The sequence below is a fragment of the Onthophagus taurus genome, chromosome 6 (assembly GCF_036711975.1).
Source record: "Onthophagus taurus isolate NC chromosome 6, IU_Otau_3.0, whole genome shotgun sequence".
Classification (NCBI taxonomy): domain Eukaryota; kingdom Metazoa; phylum Arthropoda; class Insecta; order Coleoptera; family Scarabaeidae; genus Onthophagus; species Onthophagus taurus.
Window position 1 is genome coordinate 8,620,852 of NC_091971.1, and position 24,109 is coordinate 8,644,960.

General features: G+C 31.3%; 5 protein-coding genes across 26 annotated transcripts in view; 1 reads left to right on the top strand and 4 right to left on the bottom strand.

Moving 5' to 3' along the window:
• The window catches only part of LOC111428070 (frizzled class receptor), a 95,884-nt gene extending 89,227 nt beyond the window's left edge, over window positions 1–6,657 (bottom strand). The window contains exon 1 of the mRNA XM_023063483.2: window positions 5,332–6,657. Coding sequence (XP_022919251.1) covers window positions 5,332–6,490 — 1,159 coding nt within the window. The 5' untranslated portion in view covers window positions 6,491–6,657. The remainder of the gene's footprint in view (window positions 1–5,331) is intronic.
• A 1,630-nt stretch (window positions 6,658–8,287) lies between these two features.
• Window positions 8,288–11,716, bottom strand: LOC111428069 (2',5'-phosphodiesterase 12). The gene is made up of 5 exons (XM_023063482.2): window positions 10,793–11,716; window positions 9,140–9,442; window positions 8,808–9,093; window positions 8,634–8,754; window positions 8,288–8,583 (listed from the first exon to the last, which is right to left on the bottom strand). Exons 1-5 carry the CDS (start codon window positions 11,572–11,574, stop codon window positions 8,312–8,314), a joined length of 1,764 nt encoding a protein of 587 aa, XP_022919250.2. The 5' UTR covers window positions 11,575–11,716; the 3' UTR covers window positions 8,288–8,311.
• A 237-nt stretch (window positions 11,717–11,953) lies between these two features.
• LOC111428071 (probable phosphatase phospho2) lies at window positions 11,954–13,106 on the top strand. 2 transcript variants are annotated; one of them, XM_023063484.2, is made up of 2 exons: window positions 11,954–12,193; window positions 12,296–13,106. In XM_023063484.2, the coding sequence occupies exon 2, from the start codon at window positions 12,296–12,298 to the stop codon at window positions 13,043–13,045; it is 750 nt and encodes a 249-aa protein (XP_022919252.1). In that variant the 5' UTR covers window positions 11,954–12,193; the 3' UTR covers window positions 13,046–13,106. The 2 variants fall into 2 exon arrangements, with proteins under 2 accessions (XP_022919252.1, XP_071052504.1); XM_071196403.1 differs by having other exon boundaries at window positions 11,960–12,009; window positions 12,095–13,106.
• LOC111428072 (uncharacterized) lies at window positions 12,955–17,446 on the bottom strand. Its single transcript, XM_071196478.1, has 6 exons — window positions 17,148–17,446; window positions 14,361–14,700; window positions 14,103–14,301; window positions 13,729–13,963; window positions 13,333–13,678; window positions 12,955–13,281 (listed from the first exon to the last, which is right to left on the bottom strand). The coding sequence occupies exons 1-6, from the start codon at window positions 17,320–17,322 to the stop codon at window positions 13,074–13,076; spliced, it is 1,503 nt and encodes a 500-aa protein (XP_071052579.1). The 5' UTR covers window positions 17,323–17,446; the 3' UTR covers window positions 12,955–13,073.
• Window positions 17,447–17,511: 65 nt separating this feature from the next.
• The window catches only part of LOC111427760 (coiled-coil domain-containing protein AGAP005037), an 82,867-nt gene continuing 76,269 nt past the window's right edge, over window positions 17,512–24,109 (bottom strand). For 16 of the 21 annotated variants that reach the window (XM_023063051.2, XM_071196396.1, XM_023063044.2 and 13 more), the window contains one exon: window positions 17,512–20,529. In XM_023063051.2, the coding sequence (XP_022918819.2) occupies window positions 19,366–20,529 (1,164 nt within the window). In that variant the 3' untranslated portion in view covers window positions 17,512–19,365. Of the gene's footprint in view, window positions 20,530–20,824; window positions 20,924–23,937; window positions 23,994–24,109 lie in introns of those variants that run through there. The other 5 variants (XM_023063055.2, XM_023063058.2, XM_023063054.2 and 2 more) reach the window with 4 other exon arrangements.

The following is a 24,109-nucleotide window of genomic DNA, read 5'->3' on the forward strand; positions in this document are numbered from 1 at the left end:
CTTTATTGAATTTAATTTGGACATTAAAAGAAAAAGTATTAAAGCGGACGTCAATGTTCAAGTTTTTATCAACGAGTTGAAAAAGTTGGAGCGATGGAAATTATCGAATAGGGGCTTTGTGTGGGGAAACCGAAACGAATCAACTTTAATAGAAACGGACGGAGTGTATAAAGGGGAAAGCTCACCCTTTTTGCAATAAATCTAACTACCACCCTTATTATAACACACAATAAATAAATCCTTTTTATGATAATTAATAATAATCTTTTTAGTTCTATTACAGTAAAACTTCTAGATTGTTTTATATTTTTATTGAACTAAAACTAGAACTAACACTAGATCTAGAACTAGAAATATTCGCGTTTAGCCGAATATGCGTCTGAAGACCTGTATTAAGTTGTTATATCGAAGCTTTACTATATTTCAAAAAAAACATACGCAATAGTATTTATTTTGGCACGATCGAAAATATTTTTCCCGCTAAATTTGGATTCAAAAATAAAATGTAAGAACGCAGTATGAATCACTACAACATGATTCATTTTTATGTTTTCAAAACATTATACGCGGATAACGATAAAGGAATGTGTTTAAACATTACCAAAGAAACAAACAATTCAAGGAAACGTTTTTATCGGTCTTAACCACATTTCACACATGTTCTTGATAATTTTTTTTAATTCATCATTAATTAAAAATGAAATACTTATTATACTTTTTGTTAATTTTCATTGAGATTGCTTTAAAATTTGAGACATTAACGTCACCGTAAATTTACAAATAACTTCCTCATCGACATTTTCTTTTATTTGTGAACTATGCGCGGCATCTAAGGAGTTAATATCCCTTGGTTCGTTCGTGTTACGCATGAATTGCGACTCAACATGCGCTATATTATAGTTAATTTCAAGGCATGGTGGTCAGACATGATCAACAGTAATCGTATTTTCAAGAAATAATAATACTCTTGAAAAATTTTAAATAGATTTAGATAAATTATCGTTAAATAATCCTAATCAATTTGAAATCTAATTTTTTTAAAATATTATTTCGGTCAAGGATATTGTATTTTTCAGTAACTTGGTTAATTTAGCTTGCATTTCTGCACATGTAAAATTGTTGATGATGGGTTGGGTTGGTTTCTTATGTAAAATTCTTCTCGAGATTTCTCTACTCCCGATCTCTGATGTGAAATATTAACTTTGGCGAGGTTGTTAATATCATTAGCATTTAAACACGCCCTTAGCTGCGTCTAGATCACTTATTTTTATATCAGCATATAATGTAATTCTATTTCGTAGCTTATGTTAATTATTTGGTTTTAAGTACTTTGCCGTGTACTACTGTAAGATAATGAATGTCAACGGGAAAGCAAATTTAATTATATACGTAAAGACGAATTTTATGAATAAATAATTTACGGTAAAGACGCGTTGAGTGTAGCGAGTAACCCAACGAAACGTGTGCGAAATGCGGTCAGATTTTTTAAAGTCATAAATAAAACGAAGGCCGAGTTTTGGTCTCTTTAGATACTCGAGTCCCATAAAGATTAAGAGTACCACCGCGTTTATAAATGAATACAGGAATGTACATTTAAAAGACTATCAACATATCCTCTGATTTGCAATTGAGAGTTGAGCATGATGAGATCAGATACCCCAGGAAACATTATCTGCTGAGCTACCGCACCCAAAAACAACGATTCAAGACTTGGAAGAGTTAATTGAGCGATAGTGTCTAGATGTGTGATTGATAAGAGAATTTAAATCTTCTTTAATCTTTTCTTGAACTATTAAAAAGTTGCTAGGATGAAAGCTCAATGTCTTCGCCATACAAGAGACGTACAATATTTAATGGGAAGATGTAAATTAAGAGTGTAGGTGAAATAAAGGTTGATGTCCAAATATGGAATCTTGTGAACAGCAGATTACACACGAGCTAGATCAGATATGACTAGATATGCATTAACGACAGAATATTAAAACGTAAAGTATCAACATTTTTTTTTTGAAAAGTTAAACAAAATCGGAGTGAATTCCTGAGCAAAATGTCAACCTCGTGATATCACACATGGATCAACTCAAGTCAGTAATTAAAAATTGACAGTACCTAACCAACACGTCGATGGTTTTCTTATTTTTATACTCAAAGTCACCATAAATAATAAGATAATTACTACCAGAATAATTTTCTAGATTACCCATGTATTTAAAGTTTTCAAACCTAATTTATTAACTCTTTAACACTGATAAACAGTTTTAATTGAAAGTTATGAAAATGGTCTTTAAGAACGACTAAAGGAGTTAATTATGCTGGGACACCAAGCATATTAAAATCTGATATAACCTGATTTAGACGATTATTAATATCCAACGTAACACGAACAAATTCTTCTTCCATATTAGAAATGACATTCACACTTAGATTTTAGTTGACAGGTATAACTGAATATAGACATGCAATGGCATAGGCTATCAGACCGGTTGTGGAGACCAAGGTACTTAAGAGCAAAATAGAATTGAATAAGATATAGTTAAAAATGTACAAGTACAATAAAAGAATCCAAATTTACTTTTATTTATTTAGGGCACGTAAACTATGCATTCAGTAATAAAGTGCTGTTAATCCTAAGTAGACAACTATAAAAACCATGTTAACACCAAAGTTATTCATTTGGTAAAAGAAAACGGAGTAGATATGTTTGACCTACTTCTCCACAAGCAACAAGCTATAATAGACAGAAACGTGCTTGGAACTTCTAAAACTTACTTTAGTAGAGTATGCATAGAATGGATACGTTATCACTCTGGAAACTAAATTTCCATTTAAGATATAATAATTTAAAGAACCTAAGCTTTGAGATTTATGCTTTTAAACATTCAGTCAGGTTTTAGAATGATAGTTGAAAATACAGGTCAAATCATGCCTGTTTCGTCTGTGAATGTTCGGACCATTTCTATAAGAGAATGGAAAACGGAGAAATTGTTATCTGATATCTTCATTCCGTGCTTTGTCGTGTAGAGTTTTGCCTTCTTAGTGTTTTCATCTCGACTATTCTCAGCATTTGTAGACTCTTGCTTGTATCTGGTGTTGATTTTGCTTTCGGGAATGTTGAAGATTTTGAATCTAGCTGTTCTGGGAAGGTTTTCTATTATTTTATCCATTATTAGATTAAATATGAAGGGGCTGAGTGAGTGGTAATGTAGTCTAAAGCAACTGCCAAGAGTTCTCGTGTAATACAATACCCAAAGAGGGAATGCATTACAAATTAATTTTGTGATTGTAGTGGACATCAATTTGAAACTGAATCATACATACGTTCAGGATTCAATATCGACGTTGATATTGATATTCATTTATTTACTCAAAAATAGGAACTAAATTATAAAAAAAGTTTTAAAAATAGCCAGTTCAAGATATTATTAACTACCCAGTCTATATTTCAATTAAGTATTTCATACTGCTCTTTTTATAGTTTATCCTTAGATGTTCTTTGGATTTTTCGTTAATAGATTAATGAATTATGCAAGGAACTCTCTCGGTATTAGCCGACATCCTTTAATTATCCAATTTATCTGAACTACCGTTTTAATATAGATCAGGAATTCCTGGCAGTAACAACATGAATACTGAAAAACTACCAGACGTTACAATTTGCCTTTAGCCCAATCTGTACCCACAGCAAAAATATCTAGGAGATTTGATTTCATTCAAACCCAACAATACTTAAGCATCGGTACAATACATCTTAAGTAACGGTAAAAGGTCTAAAATGTACTAAATCATTTCTCGAAAATCATTGATGAGAACTCGAACTAAAACATAAAAAGAGATTATTCAAATCAAATCAATCTGAATTTTAGATGACACTTAATCATGAATAATTTATCAATATATCTAATCTGATCGTTGCCATTAAATGGAGATCGTATGGAAGAGAACTTTTTTTAAACTTTCCTTCGTGCCCGTGCATTTACCGTTCGCTCATCGTAAAGTTCAACTTTTTTCTATAAACAGTTTTGAGCAAATGTGCATTATAGTTATTTGGATCAAAGTCTGGAAAATTATCCAATGCAAACATTCTATACAACTACAAATATGATTCTGTCATGATAATTTGAGTTGCAAAACAAAAAAATATGACAGATAATGAAGGATCGATAAAATGAAGAGTATCACTTGACTTAGAAAATGAGGTCACATAGTTATTCAACAAAATAACAACTGTCAAAAAAAAAAATGTGTAACCTCGCCTGAGTTGACGGCCTAGATTGTACCACCTCGACCGCAAGCAATAATCTATTATGAAAGAGAAAAGTCAACATCAAAGCTACAAACAATTATTGCACAGAAATTGATCGTAAAATTGTTTAATTATGAGCTTCGGTTCCTCTGCTAATATCTCTATAACGTATTAAAGATAAAAGTTCATAGCCTAGGTATATAATATTGTTTATAGATCAAGGGCATAAAATTAGATGATGTTAGATACACTGTTGGTGTTGTGCTCAACAATATTAAAATTGTAGAGCCTCGGTTGCTGGTGATCTTGACTATAATCTATATTGCTTATGGAAAATAAAATTTCCCCACCTCAAAGTTTTTTCCTTATCAATCTCGATTGCAACTCGTTTCTAACCTCACCACAATCAACACCCCGAACACTGTTGACAGATAAAATTCGGTAAAGTTACTACATCAAGCTTATTCCGTATCTAATCGTGATTTATGAGCTGGCAGAACCTTAAACATATTTAGATATGATTTTAATTTTTCTTCCTGACTTTTCAGAAAATCGTAAAACTTAACATTTAAAAAGTTTTACGCGATTTGAAAGATTTCTTTGCACGTATACATATTGATCTGGTTTTGTGAACTTGGCAACACTAACAATGAAAAGTTAATTTTTCTTTGTTATCTTACCGAAATTATTAATAAAAATAAAACACTTGAATATAAATGCCTAAAATCATAATTTTTACCAAGGTGATTAAAATAAATTAAATCGATCAAGACGAAAAAGGCGTGGTAGTACCTTTTCAACAAAGAATAACGTGTAGATACGCCATTTCAGATAACAGATCGTATCAAGGAACGTGAAATATGAAATTGCTCGTATGAGTACGCAATATTATATCTAATTACACAGCGGGAAACTACGGACATTATAATCTAACCGTCGAAAGGTTATTAAGTTTTCAGTAATGCTTCAGTACGTTACAGTCAAATAAGATGAAGTCAAGGATGAACATATTCCTATTAAAGCGATGCAAGTTAACGCAAAATTGGTTTTGGAAATATTTCTGGATTTAATTGAAAATCATTACCTACCTTCAACTTTTCCCATGGCCAAGATCGTGATGGTCTTAATTGCCGGTACAGCCCAAGCGGCTAAATGGAAGTATTGCGAGTTTGCTTCTATGGCTTCATGACCCCACTTGAGTCCGGCTGCTAAGAACCACGTTAAAGTCAATACTACCCACCAAATGCTCGAAGCCATACTGAAGAAGTACAACACCATAAACAGTATCGTACAAAGTTCGTATTTTGTACCCTGCGTGATGGTGCTGACTGTTTGAATTCCCACTTGAGCTGGAAACGGATCCCTACAAGAAATAGAATCGCCCACGAGGAAACCCACAACATAAGCCATAGCGACCATCAAATAGCACACCGATAAAAAAATTATCGGTCGTTCTGGATACCGAAATCTATCGGTATCTATCAAAAAAGTGCAAACTGTAAATAGACAACTCGCTGCACATAAAACGGCCCAAGTTCCGACCCAAACTTTTGAAAATTTTCTTTCATTTTCACTGAAGAACATCATATGACATGGTGCCCCACAATCTTTTTCAACTTTTTCACCAACTTTTAGTGAATATTCTAAATTCTTTGCTACTTTAAATTGTGCAGGGCAAACGAATCCGTAATCTCTACCATGAATACTTCTAAAAGGTGGGTCTGGTTGATGGATGTGTACGCCCGAAGGAGCAGATGTGGTCGCATCCGAGGTTTTGTTCTCGCCAACGCACATCACGCCGTCTATATCCTGTCCTTCGGGGTATTGTGCACAATCCAAGTTCTCGGGCCAGTCAAAACCGAACCTTTTCATTATAACTTCACAACCATTCTTCGCAGAAATGCAAAGGGACCGACATGGGGGAAGGGGTCTATCCAAAATCGTACACACCGGAATATACACCGAACACAAGAAGAACTGTAAATCCGGGCTACACTTCACCTTCACCAAAGGAAAATATTGGTGTACATCCAATCCGGCATCTTCTTGTCTTTGATGATTTAATATATTAGGCATTATCGTTGTGTTATAAGCGATATCCTTGCAAAAAGGCACTGTTATCTCCTGGCATTTGTCATGGTGAGGTATAATGTCGTCCTGATCGGATATTCTGGTCTCGTGTTGGTATCCCAACGAAGCGCCGAAGAAGAAAAATACAAAAACTAGTACTATTTCTTTTAAAGCCATAACGAAGGGTTATTATTTTTTTATTTTAAAGATAAAAACTAGAAAATCCACATCACTTTAAGTTATAATTTACCCACGAACGTTGTATATCCGTGGAAATAAAATAATTTTGCGTTAACGAACCGAACGACATAACCCCGACGCGGTGTTGAGAGCAACTGAAGAAACCGGCTGCGCTTTGGCTAGCAATGCTAGGCATAAGGCATTGGCGTTCGTCGGTCGAACAAAATTGGCGCTTGACGCCGCTGGCGGTTATTGAGGGAACTACGTGCCATAGACGTATTCCCGTTCTTTGCTTTTAAACTCTTATTACTCGTATTATTCTATTGCGTAACATCTAACAAACTAAGTACGTTGTTGACCCGGTGTTATTTAATTCTCCAAATAAAATCATAACATTTTATCTTAAGTGTACCGGTCATTATTGTTAAAGAAATTACGTACTCAGATTTAACTATGTTTTCCCCGGTCAATCATCCAATCAAATCTTGATAGACCAATCTTATCTTCATCATTTAATCGTCACGATTAAAAATGTTATTAAGGAAATTGACATCGCTTAATAAAAAAAAAACGTTTTTCGAAAATTGGTAGATATTGGTAAAAGATATAACTACACGACATTAAACGTTTTAATTACTTAGCGTTTTAATGTTATCCCATTATTTTACTTTATTTTATTTTTATATTTAACGTTATCCCAGAAATTTAAGTGCAACAATAAAAAAATATCAGGAAATTATTTCGTTTTTCAGTGGATTTGATTGGAAATTTAATGTCCACTATAATCCGACAAAACATCATAAATGTAAAGTTATCAGCATCTCGAAATTTCAATCTAACGTTAATGAATTAAATAAATTTCATTTATGGCGAAAATATATCAGTATGAATATTTTGCACCAATTGTGGGTCTGTTTTGTTTAAAACCTTGTTGTTCCTCATTTATGCCAGTCTTGGAAATTTCTTCTGCCAGAGTTTTTGTAATCAGTGCCACCATGGAAGTTGTTGGGGTTTATCTTCGTTAATTATTTCGTCCATGATTAAGTTAAACACGGTTTTTGAGAAGTCCCAATAGGTCAGTCAATCGAATGCCTGCGTGAGATCCATAAAACACATAAACACGGGTTTGTTATATTCCATCACTTATGGATCTGTTTTGTCCAAAAAATAGTTGTTCCTCATTTATGCCAATCTTGGCAACTTCTTCTGCCAGAGTTTTTGTGATCAGTTTTAGAACAGCACTTAGGAGAGTGATATCACTGTAGTTGTTGGGCTGTCTTTGCCTCCTTAAATATTTGAATTTTAATGCTTTCTTTCCAAAGTATTAGTATTTTTCCAGTTTATGCCCATTTCTGTTTTTCTAATTGTCTGTAGTAGATTGTCTTGATTATACTGAAAACTATGAATCAAAAAATTGAAAAAGTTTTGTAATCAAAAAATATTGATGTATCTATCCAGGTTTTTGATTACATAGAATTTATTAACTAATTATGGTTTAATTTTAACTTAATTAATAAATTTTAATTCGATTTTTATTAACTATAACCGAACATCTTCGCAGATAATTTGCTGATCAATTAAATGGTGTCTAAAACCATTTATAAACAACTTCTTTGGGATAAAATAAGTTAATCATAATTTTTACATGAACTTAAATGAGAAATTACGATTTTTTTGTTATTAATTAACTGCAATTTAACCACATCCAATTAAATCATAATTAATCCCTTCTTTAATTAACTCATTTTTTCTATAAAAACTTTTGATAAGATGAGAAATCACTCAAAACATAAATTTTGTTTAATTAATTTATTCTTTTTATCGCAAAACGTTTATAAATTTTACATCAGCTATTAATGGTAAATGGTCCGATGGAAATACAATGCTTGGTAGAGCAACGTTTTGTGTCAATTCTTCTTTGGTGGGGAGTGGGATACTTTTTACAACGCTCAATTTCCTCGTATCATAGTAAATGTAATCCAAGCAATCTTGAAAATCTTTTGTGAAATTTGTATATGCTGGAGTTCCGCAAGCGCTTGCCAAAGAAAACGGTTGTTTTAAATCTAATCCTGTTATTGCTTCGTCTTCATCTAAAAAAAATTTGTAAAATTTGACTTAATGTCAAAAAAATTTAACATACTGCTTTTAAAATCAATAAAATCTTCAGGAACGAATCCTGTTGTGTATAGTTGATATATTCCACATTGTGGAATGCTATTAAAATCGCCACAAAAAACTATGTTTATTAATTCTTCCCCAAACTAAAAATAACACAAAATTACAAAAATAATTCCTTCCAAAATAAATAACGCACCCTTTCTTTTAATTTAGCATACATAAATTGTATGTATTGAATACATAAAGCACCTTGAATCAATCTTATATGATCCGAATCTGGATGAAAATACAAATGTGTATTCCCAATCAACACAATATTTCCAGTTTCAATACTTTTTAAAACAACAATTTGTAGTGCAGTGGTTCTTTGTAAAATTCTCTTCAATAATCGTTCATTTTGAGCCACTTTTTCAGCGATATTAAAAAATATTTGTAATTTTTCAAGCTGTTCGGCCAAAATTATCGAGCTCGATTCTAAAAATCTATTTATATACGTAAAAAACACCGCCTTAGTTTATATCCACTTACTCAAAACGTGATTTATCGTAAAAACAAGCCAAACCTTCCGCTACTGAATTTCCTTTCAAAGAAAACACCGATCCATAATTTAACATTGAGAAAAGCGATGTTAAATCGTAATTATAAACCTTCTTATCCACTTCTTGTAAACAAATTATATCACTGTTATAACCCAATAATTCTTTTATTATCAATTGTTTTCTGTAGTCGATGTTTAAAGCGTATGGTGGGCAATAAGGATGTAAAACTGTTCTTGTAAATACAGAGTCACAATAAAGATCCGCTAAGATGTTATAAGTAACAATTCGGAATCTATTTAAAGAAATTTATTAATAATAAAGGTATAATTTAAGAGTCGTCATGTCGGTTAAAAATCGACAATTTTTTTTAATCGACGGGAAATTACTAAAGTAAGACGTTACAAATAAAAAAAGTGCGGAAAAGTGTAAAACTTACCGAAAAATCACTTTAAAGTTTCGACGTGACGTCACTTTTTGTGGTTGGGTTAAACCCAATACTTTTTAGTTCTAGGTCTAGTGTTAGTTCTAGTTTATCACTAGAACTAACATAAGATCCAGAACTAGAATCATTTGGGTTTAACTGTCTTGAAAGATGTGCGGCTAAATCCGAATGTTTCTAGTTCTAAGTCTAGTGTTAGTTCTAATTTTACACTATCATAAGAAGTAACACAAGATCCTTGAGAGACGTGCAGCTAAACCCGAATGTTTCTAGTGATAGTGTAAAACTGGAACTAACACTAGACCTAGAACTAGAAACATTCGGGATTGGCCGCACGTCTTTCAAGACAGCTACACCCAAATGATTCTAGTTCTGGGTTTTGTGTTAGTTCTAATGATAGTGTTAGTGTAAAACTAGAACTAACACTAGAGCTAGAAGGATTCGGGTTTAGCCGCACGTCTCTCAAGACGGCTAAACCCGAATGATTCTAGTTCTAGGTCTTGGGTTAGTTCTAGTATTGCACTAATGCTATCACTAGACCTAGAACTAGAAACATTCGGATTTAGCCGCACGTCTCTCAAGACGGCTACACCCGAATGATTCTAGTTCTAGGTCTTGTGTTAGTTCTAGTGATAGTGTAAAACTAGAACTGACACTAGACTTAGAACTAGAAATATTCGAGCCAAAATGGCGGTTTGTCAGCTTGTCAGTGCATGTTACCACTTATTCACAAAAATAATACCATCTTGTTGCCTTTGGAGTTGCAAAAATAGCAGTAAGAACAGCTTTCGACTCTTCAGAGTACCATGAGAAAAGGAAAGAAAGGAAATTTGGCGTAATTTTATCAACAGAACGACATAGTTTTAAACTTCCCGCTTAACTTTCAAGCCAAAATGGCGGCAAACTGCGGTACTTTGATAATCTAGGGACTTTATAAGATAGCACTATTTTGCATTTTTTTTTATTGCTCTAAAACTAGAACTAATACTAGGCCTAGAACTAAAAACATTCGATTTTAGCCTTGCATCACAAAACGTGACGTCACTTTAATTTGATTTTTCAGTATGTTCCACACTTACTTTATGTTTTTAACATGTCTTTTGGGTCATTTCACATCAATTTAAAAAAAATCATCGATTTTTAAGCCATATGATTCTTGAATTTTTCCCTATTAAACATTTTTAAATAATTATTAATACTTACTCATCATTTTTACATTTATTCTCTGTAAAAACATGTCTATACTCAAAAGGACAATTACCCGGGCTTGCATCAACAGGTACATCAGCTATAACTTGTGCTATAGGTCCTTCATCATGTTCATTTTTAGGTAAACATGTAAGTTTTAAAAAAGAATTAATATCATTATTTGTAGGTGTGTACATAAACCCCGTTCCAACCTCTCTCCAACTTTCTTTATCTCTCGAAACACTCCAAGTGTACTCACACAGCTCTTTATTTGTATTAACAGCATCAAATTTATTTGGATAAACAGGAAAATTAGCTAACATAGAGCTCGGTAATCCCAACCCATTAATATACGGTGAATTGATTATAACTTTATACAATTTCTCATTTAATTTTAAGGTTATGTTACGTCCACCTTGAAAAACTTGATCACAAATTGTTGTTTGATCAATAATTTTATTATTTTCTATTAAAACTGCTTCAATTTTGTTGGGTACTTCAGGAGTTTCTTCTGGTTCTAGCCCTTTTTTCTTCTTTTTCTTTTTATTTACAATTTTATCGAAATTTCCTATAACTCGTGTTAGAAATGCACTAATTGGTTCGTTTAAGTTTCTGGTAAAATTAAACTGCCTGTCCACTCTTAATTCTGCATTATAATAATGAAACGAAATATCAAACTGTGTTTTATCAACGGAATGTCTTAAATACGCTTTATCCATCGCGTAAATGTACGTATATAGTCGTCGGGCGTTGTAATTGACACGTAATAAAGCAGTGAACCTTTGCAATAACCACATTTTAACCTATAAATTTTCTTATCACGTTTTTTTTTTAATAATTTTGATTTATAATTTAAAAAATTTGTTGGATTTTCAAGAAACGAGGTGTTTTGACTTTAATGTTAAAAGTATCATTTTTGATGTTTGTTTACAGTTCAATTTTATAGGTTAGATTTTTTTTAAACTTTAACAAACGTTATATTTTAAACTAATTCCACACTTTTGAAGGATCTTTAGAAGATCTCACGTTGTAATTTAAGAGTTAATAACTTTCTAATAAATATTTTATAAATTTTAATTCAAATAACTTATGTCAAAAACAGATTTCTTTAATTTATAAGTCGATAAAACAGAATTCTTCTCAAAAATTGTTTAAAAATTACTTTTTATCTCCTATTTTTAATTTTTATCATCAATAAAATTGGACACAAGATAAAGATGATTGAATAACAAGTAAGTTTACGCCGTAAAATTTATTTAAAACGTATTGATCCCGCTTACGGTGTCGGAAAAATCGATAATTCTTTTTTATTTTGAGGTTATGCAAACGTCACTCTTAACAATTTACAACCGGCGATATTAGATAATTTATTTTAACTGATCTACCAGGGGGGACAAGTTTAATTTTTTTCGTACGGTACGTTTCCTAAATATAATGTTAACACGTTTTGTTTCGTTTTGTTGTTGTAATACATTTCGTTATGTTAAAAATGCTCGTTACTTTTCAACATCGTTTCAGATGTCCCAAAAAAACCTGGCTATTTTCGATTTTGATCATACAATTATCGATTTAAATTCCGACATCGTAATTAGGGATTTAATTCCAACTGATGATATTCCCAATAACGTTAAGGAACAGTATAAAAGTGATGGGTGGACTGCCTATATGCAAGGAATTTTTAAATTGTTACATGCAAGAAAAGTGGGTGAAAGCGTTATGAAGGAAATTATTGAAGGTATTTTGCCTTTAAATGGAATGGATGGATTGTTGATGTGTTTAAAAAGAGATTATAATACTGATAGTATTATTGTAAGCGATTCAAATTCGTATTTTATTAATACTTGGTTAAAAAAATACAAATTGGAAAGTTGTGTTGATGGTGTTTTTACAAATCCAGCTCATTTTGACGAAAATGGTTTGTTAAATATTGAAATGTATCATTTGCAAACTGATTGTAATTTAAGTACGAAGAATTTGTGTAAAGGAAGGATTATGGAGGAATATTTAGAGGCTCAGGAGAAGAATGGAGTTATTTATGATAAAATTATTTATTTTGGGGATGGTTTTAATGATATTTGCCCTATTTTAAGACTTAAAAAAAGTGATTTGGCTTGTGTTCGTGAAAATTATAAATGTGCAAGTTCAATTAGGTCTATTAAACAACATAAACCTATTGATTCTAGTGGAAAAATTTATTATATAAAATGTAATGTGTTTTATTTTAATTGTGGTGATGACATTTTAAATCATTTGAAAGTTTTTTTGTAAATATTTTATACATGGATTGTAATAAATTTTAATTGTATAATTTATACATAAATTTAATCGATTTTGTATGGGTTTCTATACCTGGAAATACAAGTTCTTCATTTACTTGTGCCAAATCTTCATAACTTATCACATAAAGATCTTTAAATCCCGCTTTTTCAGCAGAATTTTGTGAAAAGTTTGAAGTAAAAACTGTACAAGATGCTTTCAAATCTAAATGTTTACACAAAGGTTCTCTAAAACATTAAAATTATTCCTACTCATTTTATTAATATACAATATTATACCTAGCTTTTAATAATTCAATTCCAATTCCTTCTCCACGAAATTCCGGTAAGACATATAATCCCATACCTTTCATATACTCCTTAATATTTAACCTTGCAAACGCATCTGCCTTTTTACCCATATACACATGAGTTTTAAGTACTTTAAGTGTTGAAGAAGTTTCTTCATTATCATTTTTATAACTTTTTTCTTCATCTTCCCTAGCAATGTACATACAATTAGCCCCTGCAATTTGAATCTCTCCGTTTTCGTTGGTTGTTAGACAAACTAAACTCAAGTTTTCATAAACTGCTTTTTTCCAAAACTTTGCCGCTTCGTTTAAAAAATTTGGAAAAGTTGATGCATCTAAATTTATAAATTTTTATTTTTTAATTGACTTTTAATTTTTAACTTACAACTGAATTTAAATAAAGGTTCTTCTTTAGTAAACCCATAAACCATATAATTAGCAACAATTTCTTTATATTCATCTGGAATATCTTGAATAACATAATTTTTTCCCGATTTACTTGTGAATTCGTGCCATTTTATTGGAAAATTTGAATCTAACGTTCGTTTAAACCCATTCATTTTGAAATAAATGTTTCGAGTTGTTAGTATTTGCTTGATATCAGAAGGAATGTACAGTTTTTAGAAATTTGAGTGGCTTAGATAAGACTTTGACCCAATATGACAGCGTAACGAAAAGATTATGGTTTATTTACCACATTATCTTTTTATTTGTCTTGTGTTGTTTCAACCTACATTTTTAAACAGTTTATGACTAGTTATACAATTTGTACATGAATTTTATTGTTTCTGTGTGTTCTTCGATCCCAGGGAAGACTAAATTTTCATTTTTTGCTAAATCTTCGTAACGGATGCTGTAAAGATCTTCAAATCCTGCTCTAGAGGCAGCTAATTGTGAAAATTTCGATGTAAAAACTGTACAAGTAGCTTTCAAACCAATACTTCTAGCTAATGGTTCTCTAAAAATCATATCTCGATTATATCATAATTTTAATTGTTTAAAGAGTTTTATCAATACCTTGCTTTTAATAATTCAACTCCGATTCCTTCACCGCGAAATTCAGGTAAAACATACAATCCCATTCCACTTAAACATTCTTGAATTCCCAACTTCTTAAACGGATCGGCCATTTTACCCATATGCAGATATGTTTCTAATATTTTACTTGTAGATGTTTTCTTTTCATCTTCAAAGGCAGCTTTTTCATTTTCGCTAGCTATGTGTAAACAGTTTGCTCCTGCAATTTGAATTTCTCCGAATTCATTTGTTGTCAAACAAATTAAACTAAAATTTTGATTGATTACACTTCTCCAAGCTTCCATCGATGATAGCAAAAAGCTTGGAAAAGTTGTCGCATCTGCAACAAAGAAAAATATGTTAATGAAGTTAATACATTAAAGTAGATCGCTGAGTCAAAATGATCTAGATGATTTGATTAGAGATCTTGGACTGTCTAAAATAGCATCAGGACTTCTAGCTTTTCCGTTCAATGAAAGAAATGTAGTAACACCAAACACAAACACCTCAATTGTTGTTCTACGAATTATTTTGTTTATAATTCTGGTTTAATATTTATAATGTATACTTTTCCATAACATCAACAAACTGGATTCGTTGCCTATTGCATACTCAACCAAGAGTATGCAACCCAGAGTAGAGTTGTTTTGAGAAAATAAAGACATGGAACATATCTCAGTTATATGCCTCGATCTGAAAATAGAAATTTTCCTTTTAGGACAAAAATGTATATCACTTAAAGAATCTCCATGGAATGAGTTTATTATACAACGAGAAATAAAAATTCGGGAGACTATCTTGAAGACATTAAGCAATAAATGCTATATATTCTGGCAATTTGGATCGCTTTCGGCTTTTTTCAGTCATTTTCAAGAAAAATTAGGTGATTTGAGTGAAGAGCATTCTGGAATGCAAATACGATGGCTGATTACTTCTAGATTTTCCGGTGCAACTCAAGATTATCACAAATGTTAATGATACGCAAATGGCAAGGCACCAAATGGTCAAATTCTTGGTTTGTGATACTTGGATTGGATTGGGTTTAGAGCTGGATATAAGAAATAATCTCGGCCGCCTTAAATACCACGAGATTATTTCTTATATCCAGCTATCAACCCAACCCAACCCAAGTATCATGAACAATACTCATGCTCCAAGTATTTTCAACTATCTCCAAGTAGTCTTCGAAGTTAGCCGAGATTATTTCTTATATCCAGCCATCTGCCATAACTATTGTTTGTGATACTTGGGTTGGGTTGTGTTTGATAGCTGGATATAAGAAATAATCTTGACCGTCTTTGAACACGCCAGCCACCATAAATATTGTTCGTGACACTTGGGGCGGCCGTCGTCTCGAAGTCGGCCGACATTATTTCTTTTATCCAGCTATCAACCTCATCCAACGTAAGTATCACAAACAATAGTTATCAGATTTTTAGAAGATTATTTTTCCAGTTTTTTGACAAAATTAACTGGAAACATATCTAACTCTACGACTGCTTTGAGACATAAGGAATGTTACGTAAGGTTAGTTCTGTTTACAAACATTAATTATAGCGTGAAGTTTTCTTTAGTAATTAGTAATGCCAATTATAGCGTGAAGTTTTCTTTTGAAATGCCAATTACACCGTGAAGGAATGTTAAGTAAGGTTAGTTTTGTTTACAAACATTAATTATAGCGTGAAGTTTTCTTTTGAAATGCCAATTAAACCGTGAAGGAATGTTAGGTAAGGTTAGTTCTGTTTACAAACATTAATTATAGCGTGAAGTTTTCTTTAGTAATTAGTAATGCCAATCATAGCGTGAAGTTTTCTTTTGAAATGCCAATTAAACCGTGAAGGAATGTTACGTAAGGTTAGTTTTGTTTACAAACATTAATTATAGCGTGAAGTTTTCTTTAGTAATTAGTAATGCCAATCATAGCGTGAAGTTTTCTTTTGAACTGTCAATTAAACCGTGAAGGAATGTTACCTTAGGTTAGTTCTGTTTACAAGCATTAATTAATGTTTGTACATACGTTCACAGGCGGTGCTGAAGATATTCCAGACATGTTTCAGACACATTTGTAGCGAAATGTTTCAAATGAAATGTTTCTGCTACATATTTTAATGATATTTCATAAATATTTCTACTGAAATGTATTTGATACATATCTTTAGATACGTTTCGTAAAAATCGTATCTGTCACGTATATGAAATGTAGTTCTAAGATGTTTCATTTAATTCACTGTACGTTAAAATTGAAATGTTTCACAGAGGTTTCTTGTTTACTGGGATAATTACTGTAGCACAATCTAGCAATGGAAGTAAGACTTTCAATGGAAGAATTTTGCAGGTTCTTGTTCCTCGCTCCTATATTACAGCTCGCGCTATCGTATACGACTCATTTTTCAAACATATAGTTAATCTCAACTCTATGTCAAGAGTAGCTTTTTGATTATTATGTTCAGATATTAAACAAAACTTCTATATCCAAGGAGATAGCAGCTAATGTATCTTTTCGTTGATGCGCTTGCATACTGGTGATAAGTTTTGTTTTTTTGTTCAGTAATAACTATTGTTCTATGGGTTGGGTTGGATTTACTTGGCTTGGGTTGGGTTCAGAGGTGCCCAGAGGGTACTTTTTAAAATTAGTTAAATACAAATAGTCTAAAGTTTTCATCTTAGAGCAAAATTGTTCCAGCTAATCTATCTATATTCAATACATTTTCTTTCAAATTTACCACAAAATTGTATCTTTTATTTTAAATATTTACTGATACTTTTGTGTTACTTTTAATCACTTACTTGAATATTTACATAACGGCTCATCTCTACCTAATCCATAAACCATATGATTCGTAATAATTTCTTTATATTCATCCTGAATATCACCAATTGAATATTTTCTACCAGATTTACTTGTAAATTCATGCCATGTAACAGGAAAATTTTCGTCGATGGTTCGTGTAAACTCCTTCATTTTGGTGGTTATAAATAGGACCGATTCTAATAACTTCTCTAACGTAAACGAACTTGTTAAATTAGTTTTTCGTGACTTAAAATTGTTAAAAATTTTGCTTTCTCATTCGATGGAATTAACTAGACGAATTAAAATGAGTCATTGTTTAGGTTTAGATTAGATTAATTAGGAGGGGAATAAAAGTCATCATTATTTTCATTTTGATATTTATTTATTATAATAATTACAATAGTTAAATACATTGGCACCTAAATTGTTTTGTCGTTTTCTTCTTATTTTCTTGTTTCTTACTTTCTTGTTGTTGATTTATCTTGTTGATGTTTTAATATCATAGCAGCCACCATAAATTCAGCCGGTATATATTTACAATCATTATGTTATTATTATCATTATTAAGTGTTTTTTTATTCTGTTTTTAAAGAAAACATACAAAATCGTTCGGTTATAAGCGAAACTGTATTTATTTTTTCGTTTTAGTCTTTATTTTATTTTCTTTTTTGGCATATTTAAATGTGACAATGGATTACAGCGATTTGATAAATTGAGTAGCAATTGATTTTTTTTAAATTTCGTTTAATTAAATAATTAAAAATAATAAACGATTTTAATTCAATTCTTTTTTGATCTACTTAAGTACTAATTTAGTAATAAATGAAAAGAAAAACATCATAATCAATTCGTAAATGAGATAAATAAATTCTATAATAAATAACTTTGCTAAATCAATGATTCAATAATTAATAAAACTTTTAATAACAATAACTCGGCGTGTTAGGGTACAAGGAACATCTATTCTTTTTTTCTCTTCATAAATAGTTATATTTTTGCGTGATGATTTTTGATAGAGAGACACCTAAACGTCTACAAATACATTTTGAGCAATATTTCAATGTGAAAAGTCCACATATTTAAATTAAATTAAACCGATTACTGTTTTTTTAAATAAAAAATTGGTCTAAACATTTAATCTTTTATGTTTAAATATTTTTATATTTTAATCTATTATTTTTTTTTTTTTGGGGGCTGGTGTTATTCTCCTTATGTATTATATTTTTCCTCGTATTTATGAAGTGTGTGTATGTGTGCAATACAGTCGTGTGTAATAATTTCGGTGATATTTACATCATCTTTTCTTTTATTTCTTTTTAATAACTTAAAAATAAAAAATGTGCTACTACATCTAACAAAATAAAACATCTTTTTCTTCTTTAAAGTTTAAGCGACCTTTTTTTAATTATTAATGTATTTTTTTACCATTTAACTCCCCCTAAACAAACGTTTATTTCCTACGTTTTATTTTTTGGTTTGTTTGCTTTTTCTTAACTTTGTTACTTTATTTTCGTTGAACGTTTTTATTTATTTATTTATTTTTTATTTCTTTTCTTAACTGCTTGGTTATTTTTTTACATATAAAATTACAAAGAGATACTGAGCAATGCATATTTTCAACGTGTTGTTGTGATTTCTTTTATGTTTAAAAACAAAAAATTATTTTTGTTACAACGATTATTCTATGATTATTTATTTGGTAATCTGACATTGATTTTTTTGGGTTTATTAACGTTATTAACACATCATTTTAAGCGAATATGATGAAATAATTATAAAAGAAGTTTTTGTTAACTAATTAATTCCTGAAGCGAAAATTAAATATTATTAAAATAAATTTTTATTAGCATTAATCCCGCTTTATTACAAAATCTTTCCCAGCTGGAATTTAGATAAACACAAAGAAATTTATATTCTAAGTATTATGATTTCTGATGTATGACTTTTTCATTTAATCATTTCCGTGTTAATTTTAAATTAATTCTTGATTTACTTTTAACATGGAAATATTTTTTGTAATATTCTAAAAACACCTATTAAACAATAGTACCAACAATTAATCCTCGTTTAACTCTTATCTTCTTCAATCTCACTATTTCTTTTTTGTAACTCATCTTCCTTTCTTCAACGATACAATGATATGATAGTAATAGGTAGTAAATATTAGCCATTTTTCAAGCGTTAACACACTCCTTGTAAAATACTGGTGGATGGTCATAGGATGTCAGTTTCATAAACTTTACTTGTAGTGGTCGTTGTGGCACTACTCGTTGAACTCGCTGTGGATTCATCTCCTGTACTATTAGCGGTTGAAACGGTTTCGTTTTTACCAGTTGAAGAAGTGGTGGTGTTTGGAAGATTCGTTAAAGATCCGGTCATTTGTGGTGCGGATAATTGAAGGCCCATTTTTTGCATTAAATTAGATTCGCTGCCTGTTTTCTTTAAAAGTTGATCGGGGGCTGGCGGCACAACAGCTAAAGTGTTATTACCTCTTTGTAATTGTTGAAGCCTGGCGTATTGCTCTTGAAGGGCTTTTTGTTTTTTTAATAACTCCTGGTGACGTTGTTCTAATTCTTCTTTACGCTTTTTAGTGCCATCTTGGGAATTAACGCTTTCACAGCTGCTACTATTACTAGCGGAGATCGTGTTGTTGGTATCGCTGGTATCGCTTGATTGAATTTGCAGATTTGAACCGATATTTCTGGGTAAAGTTTGAGACCGATCTAAATTTTTATTTTGTGGTAATCGATTTGCATTTCTTCGTAACGTTCCCAAACCTAGATTTTGCGTTGCCGTTTCAAATTGAGATTGGGGTTTCTCTTGTTGTTGATGGTGTTGATTAGATCTTGGGGGTAAGCTAGGTGACGTAGGTGAAGCTAACGGCGATTTCGAACTAGTTCTTGGGGGCGGTGGAGGTGGGACTCTTTTCCCAGATATATGCTGTAACAGCTCCGAATTTCGTTCTGGGAGAGGTGGTTTTCCACTCATAGGTTTGTCTTGTATTCTTAATGGTTGAATTGGGGGGGAGTTATCGGTGTCTGAACCGCTGGGGTACGAATGAAGTCTTCTTAAACTTCCAGTTGCAGTGCTTACAGTTAGATTTTGCGTGGGGAGAATTGTGGAGGAGTCCATGCTTCCTTTACGTCCAATTTCGGACATCGTTGGGGGATGAACTCCTTTCGCTGGTAGAGTGGGTGGCTGATCGGTTTGTTGGGGTACTTGGGTGTTAACCGTTGTTGATGACTGGTGGGGTTTTGAAAACGTTTGGAGTTCATCTAGCAAAGCGTCGAGTGCGTTCTCCGAACGTTGGGCACCGTCGGTGCTGTTGGAGGCGTCTCCCCCGATGACGACCGACCCCATCCGTGGTGAGGCAGTGGGCTACACAAAAGAAATTTCTTTAAAACAAGCTAAATCGAGTAATCGAAAAATCTCTAATGTAATAATAATAAATAACATCGATGTCATGAAAGAAAAAAATCTAGAGATTAAGGAACATGAAATAACATCAACATAGCATAAAAGATTTGTTAAAGAGGCGTCATCCTCTTGATTTTTTTGTTTATGTATGATTGTATGAACTTGAAACAAAAAGTAAATTTATCAATATAATGAAAACAACAAAAAAATGAAATGAAAATATACAAAAACAAAAAAATAATAAAAAATAATAAAATAAGAATGATTTACCTGAAGGAGACTAGAAGAGATAGAGTAAAAGGTCAAAAGCATGCGTATTTTTCTAAAGCAAGAAAGCAAACAGGCCGTGCTAAAACTGAAATTAATTTATTATTATACACAAAAAAATTAATCAATCCTTTTATAATTTCTCGTAATAAGTTACAGATTTAAAGTTGGAAAATGCACAAACGTTTTGGATGCACAATAGATGACGTTTTATGGCATGCTGATCTTGGAAAAGTAAAAGAAACAGAAAAATAAATCAAAAGAAAACTCGAACGTATCCCTCCTTATAGTAAGGTTGAAAAGTCGAATTGATAATATTTAAAAAAAAGGAATCTCGAACAAATCTACTAAAATTAAATACTTTTCAATACTCCAACATAAGCTTCAAAATAAAACTCAAGGAAAAAATGTAACAAGAAATCGTTTAAGCGGTAAGAGGACTACTTTAATTCAAAAAGCTCGCAATAATTTCATGAAATAAAAATAACAATTAATATATCATAATTAATAAATCAATAATAATAATAATAACAAATCTACAAAGATTTAATTAATTATTTAATTTATTAAGAAAAATAATAAAAAATTACTTTAAAAATGATACAAAATAATAAATAAGTAAAACAAGAATAAATAATCATCAAAATAAAAAAAACACAAGCTTATAAACGTTATTTAACTACGAATAAATTTACTGAAAAGAAAATAAAAATTAATAATGTTATTATAACCATTAATATACTTTTTGATTTTTGTTGTTTAAAGCGGTGATTTTAAAATAAAGTTTAAAAAGGTGAAAATTACTTAATGCGCTTGCTCTGTGTATACTTTAACTCATTTTATTTAACTATAATAATGAAAATTTGTGCGATAGTGCGGTAAGAGGGCTATTTCTTTCATTTTACGGCCCATTAATAAACATTTCCAATGGACCTTACTATAAGGACAAGGTGGTTAAAATTTGAAAAAGCTATATCATTCATAAAAATTGAGGACTTTTTTTAAATAAATTAATATTTGTTATCCTCCGTCTATAATATTTATAAAAAAAAAATACTTTTAAAATATTTAAACCCTTAAATGTCTTGTTTTGAAGACTTTGAGCTAAGTTTTAAAAGTATAATCAATCCTAAAAGTAATGCCCAAAAGTAATGCATTACTTTTGGAGTTAACTATACATATTGAAGTATTTGAACGTAATAATTTTGGCTTATTGCATTTTGTATGACAACATGGAGTAGATAGTAACCATTACACACTATATTAGTAAACAAGTAATATTGAACTAATGGACAACGAAGTAATATCAAATTACAGAGTATTGATTAGAAAATGTGTGCGCAACACGAACCCGTCCACGTTGTCATCAGCTTTCTGTGTTTCATTCTTTTAAGTTGATATTCGAACGAGAAAGGAAGAGATGGGTTGTTTACTTGTAACAGTGTTGGAATTTAATCACGAGGCAGATGAAATTGCAAGTGGAAATTACATCGTATATGTGTACCTTAGAAAACTTCTGAAGAAGTTATTTACAACGAAACAGTTATATTCTATTAATCTCTAGTTCTATCAAAGCTTTTTGTTTCATGATATAGATTTGTAGAGGTCTTGAGAGTAACTGATAAATGAGAAGTATTGAAAGTAATTGAAAATATAAAATATAAATAGTAATTCAGGACGATTTAATAACCCGAAATTACAAGCTAACCAGAGAAATGTTCAATGAGAGACGGAAAAGACAACGAAACACAAGTGAGACTCGTGGTAACGAATTTATGCTGAAGGCGAAAACCACGAGTCCGACTCGTGGCAAGGAATTTGTGCCATAAGCGAAAACCACGAGTCTATATTCGTGGTGAGGAATTACACATTTTGCACAAGTTTGGGCACACGGTTGAACAGCTGAATGGCTCGCCGTGCGACCGACCTTCTTGTTTACTATGCAATATCGAATATCTTACGTGTTAAATATTCGATCGTAAGACAAGACAAACTTAATTGCGAATTCTTAAGGATTACCTATTAATTTACATCATTGAAACGGACATTGAAGATGAAATTTTTCATAAAAATGAAGCTTCCAGACTGACGAGAAGTGCCGAGAAGATTTTATGTCAAGGATTGTTATATTTGCCAGTTGATTGTTATTCAGCAGGTTTTTAGGGTTGGGTTGGAAGCAGCTTTGGTTTGAGCTAGTAGCTTTGGTTCGAATAAATGGTAAGCATTAAAAGTGAGCAAAATGGTTCCCAGCATGGAAAAATCATTGGGCAAAGATTATTGAACAAAATGTATAATTTAAGAAGTGTTCTCGTATTGAGTTAATACATGAAATTTGTGGATCCATGGCATTTGTGCTGGAATCAACAAGGTAGGTAGATCGCACTTCTAGCCGGCAATTCAATGACTGCCATGTTCTTCAGATTTATCCTCGTGTAATTTTTATCTGTGGAGTTACATCAAAGGAAGAGTGTATCTGTTCGACTCTAATTCAGAGCATAACTTGTCAAGTTGGAAGGGAATATTCAAATCTTCTATAATATGTTAGTTTCCTAATGACAATGCAACTAAAGTACAATATGATGATGAGGACAACTTGGTCCTGTCAATTACCAAGTGACGAATAGAGGTTGTGTTGCCTCTCCTGATTTAAATATTTTAGACTGTTTTGAGGACAATTCTTTTCCGATTTCAATTGGTTATGATATACAATGTTAACATAACATGGAGAGAGTGTTTGATGTTGAGTGACGTAGTAGGAAAGTATACCTTCAAGAATATTTTAAATCTCTTATTGCTTTCATCGTTGTTTCCTTCACTAGACAATTCACTAAATCATGAATATCTCCTAACATTTAAGGGTTAAAATATTAATTTAAAAAATTGTATTTTTTCCATTTTATAGACGGTGGAATAATAAAACAATAAAAATAAAAAGATATAAGGCAAAGATAACGAATGCTCAACAATAATAATAATGTTATGTATAGAATGAGAATGTAACAAAGATAGAAATACCATTAAACGATCATATAATAATGTAAGAATAATAATAATATAGTAACAATAGTAAAAAAATATATAGCAAGCAATATTTCGTATGTCTGTTACTCGTGACTAGTTATAGCTTCCTTGAAGTTAGCACTCCATTTCCATCCGTACTATGGTCAAATATAGAGAAAAAAGAAAGAAAACAACGTTTCGATTAGGCCCTATCAATTTTTTTGTTCCTTTTTTATATCAATTTTTAAATATAAATTATAACTATAGTTAGTGA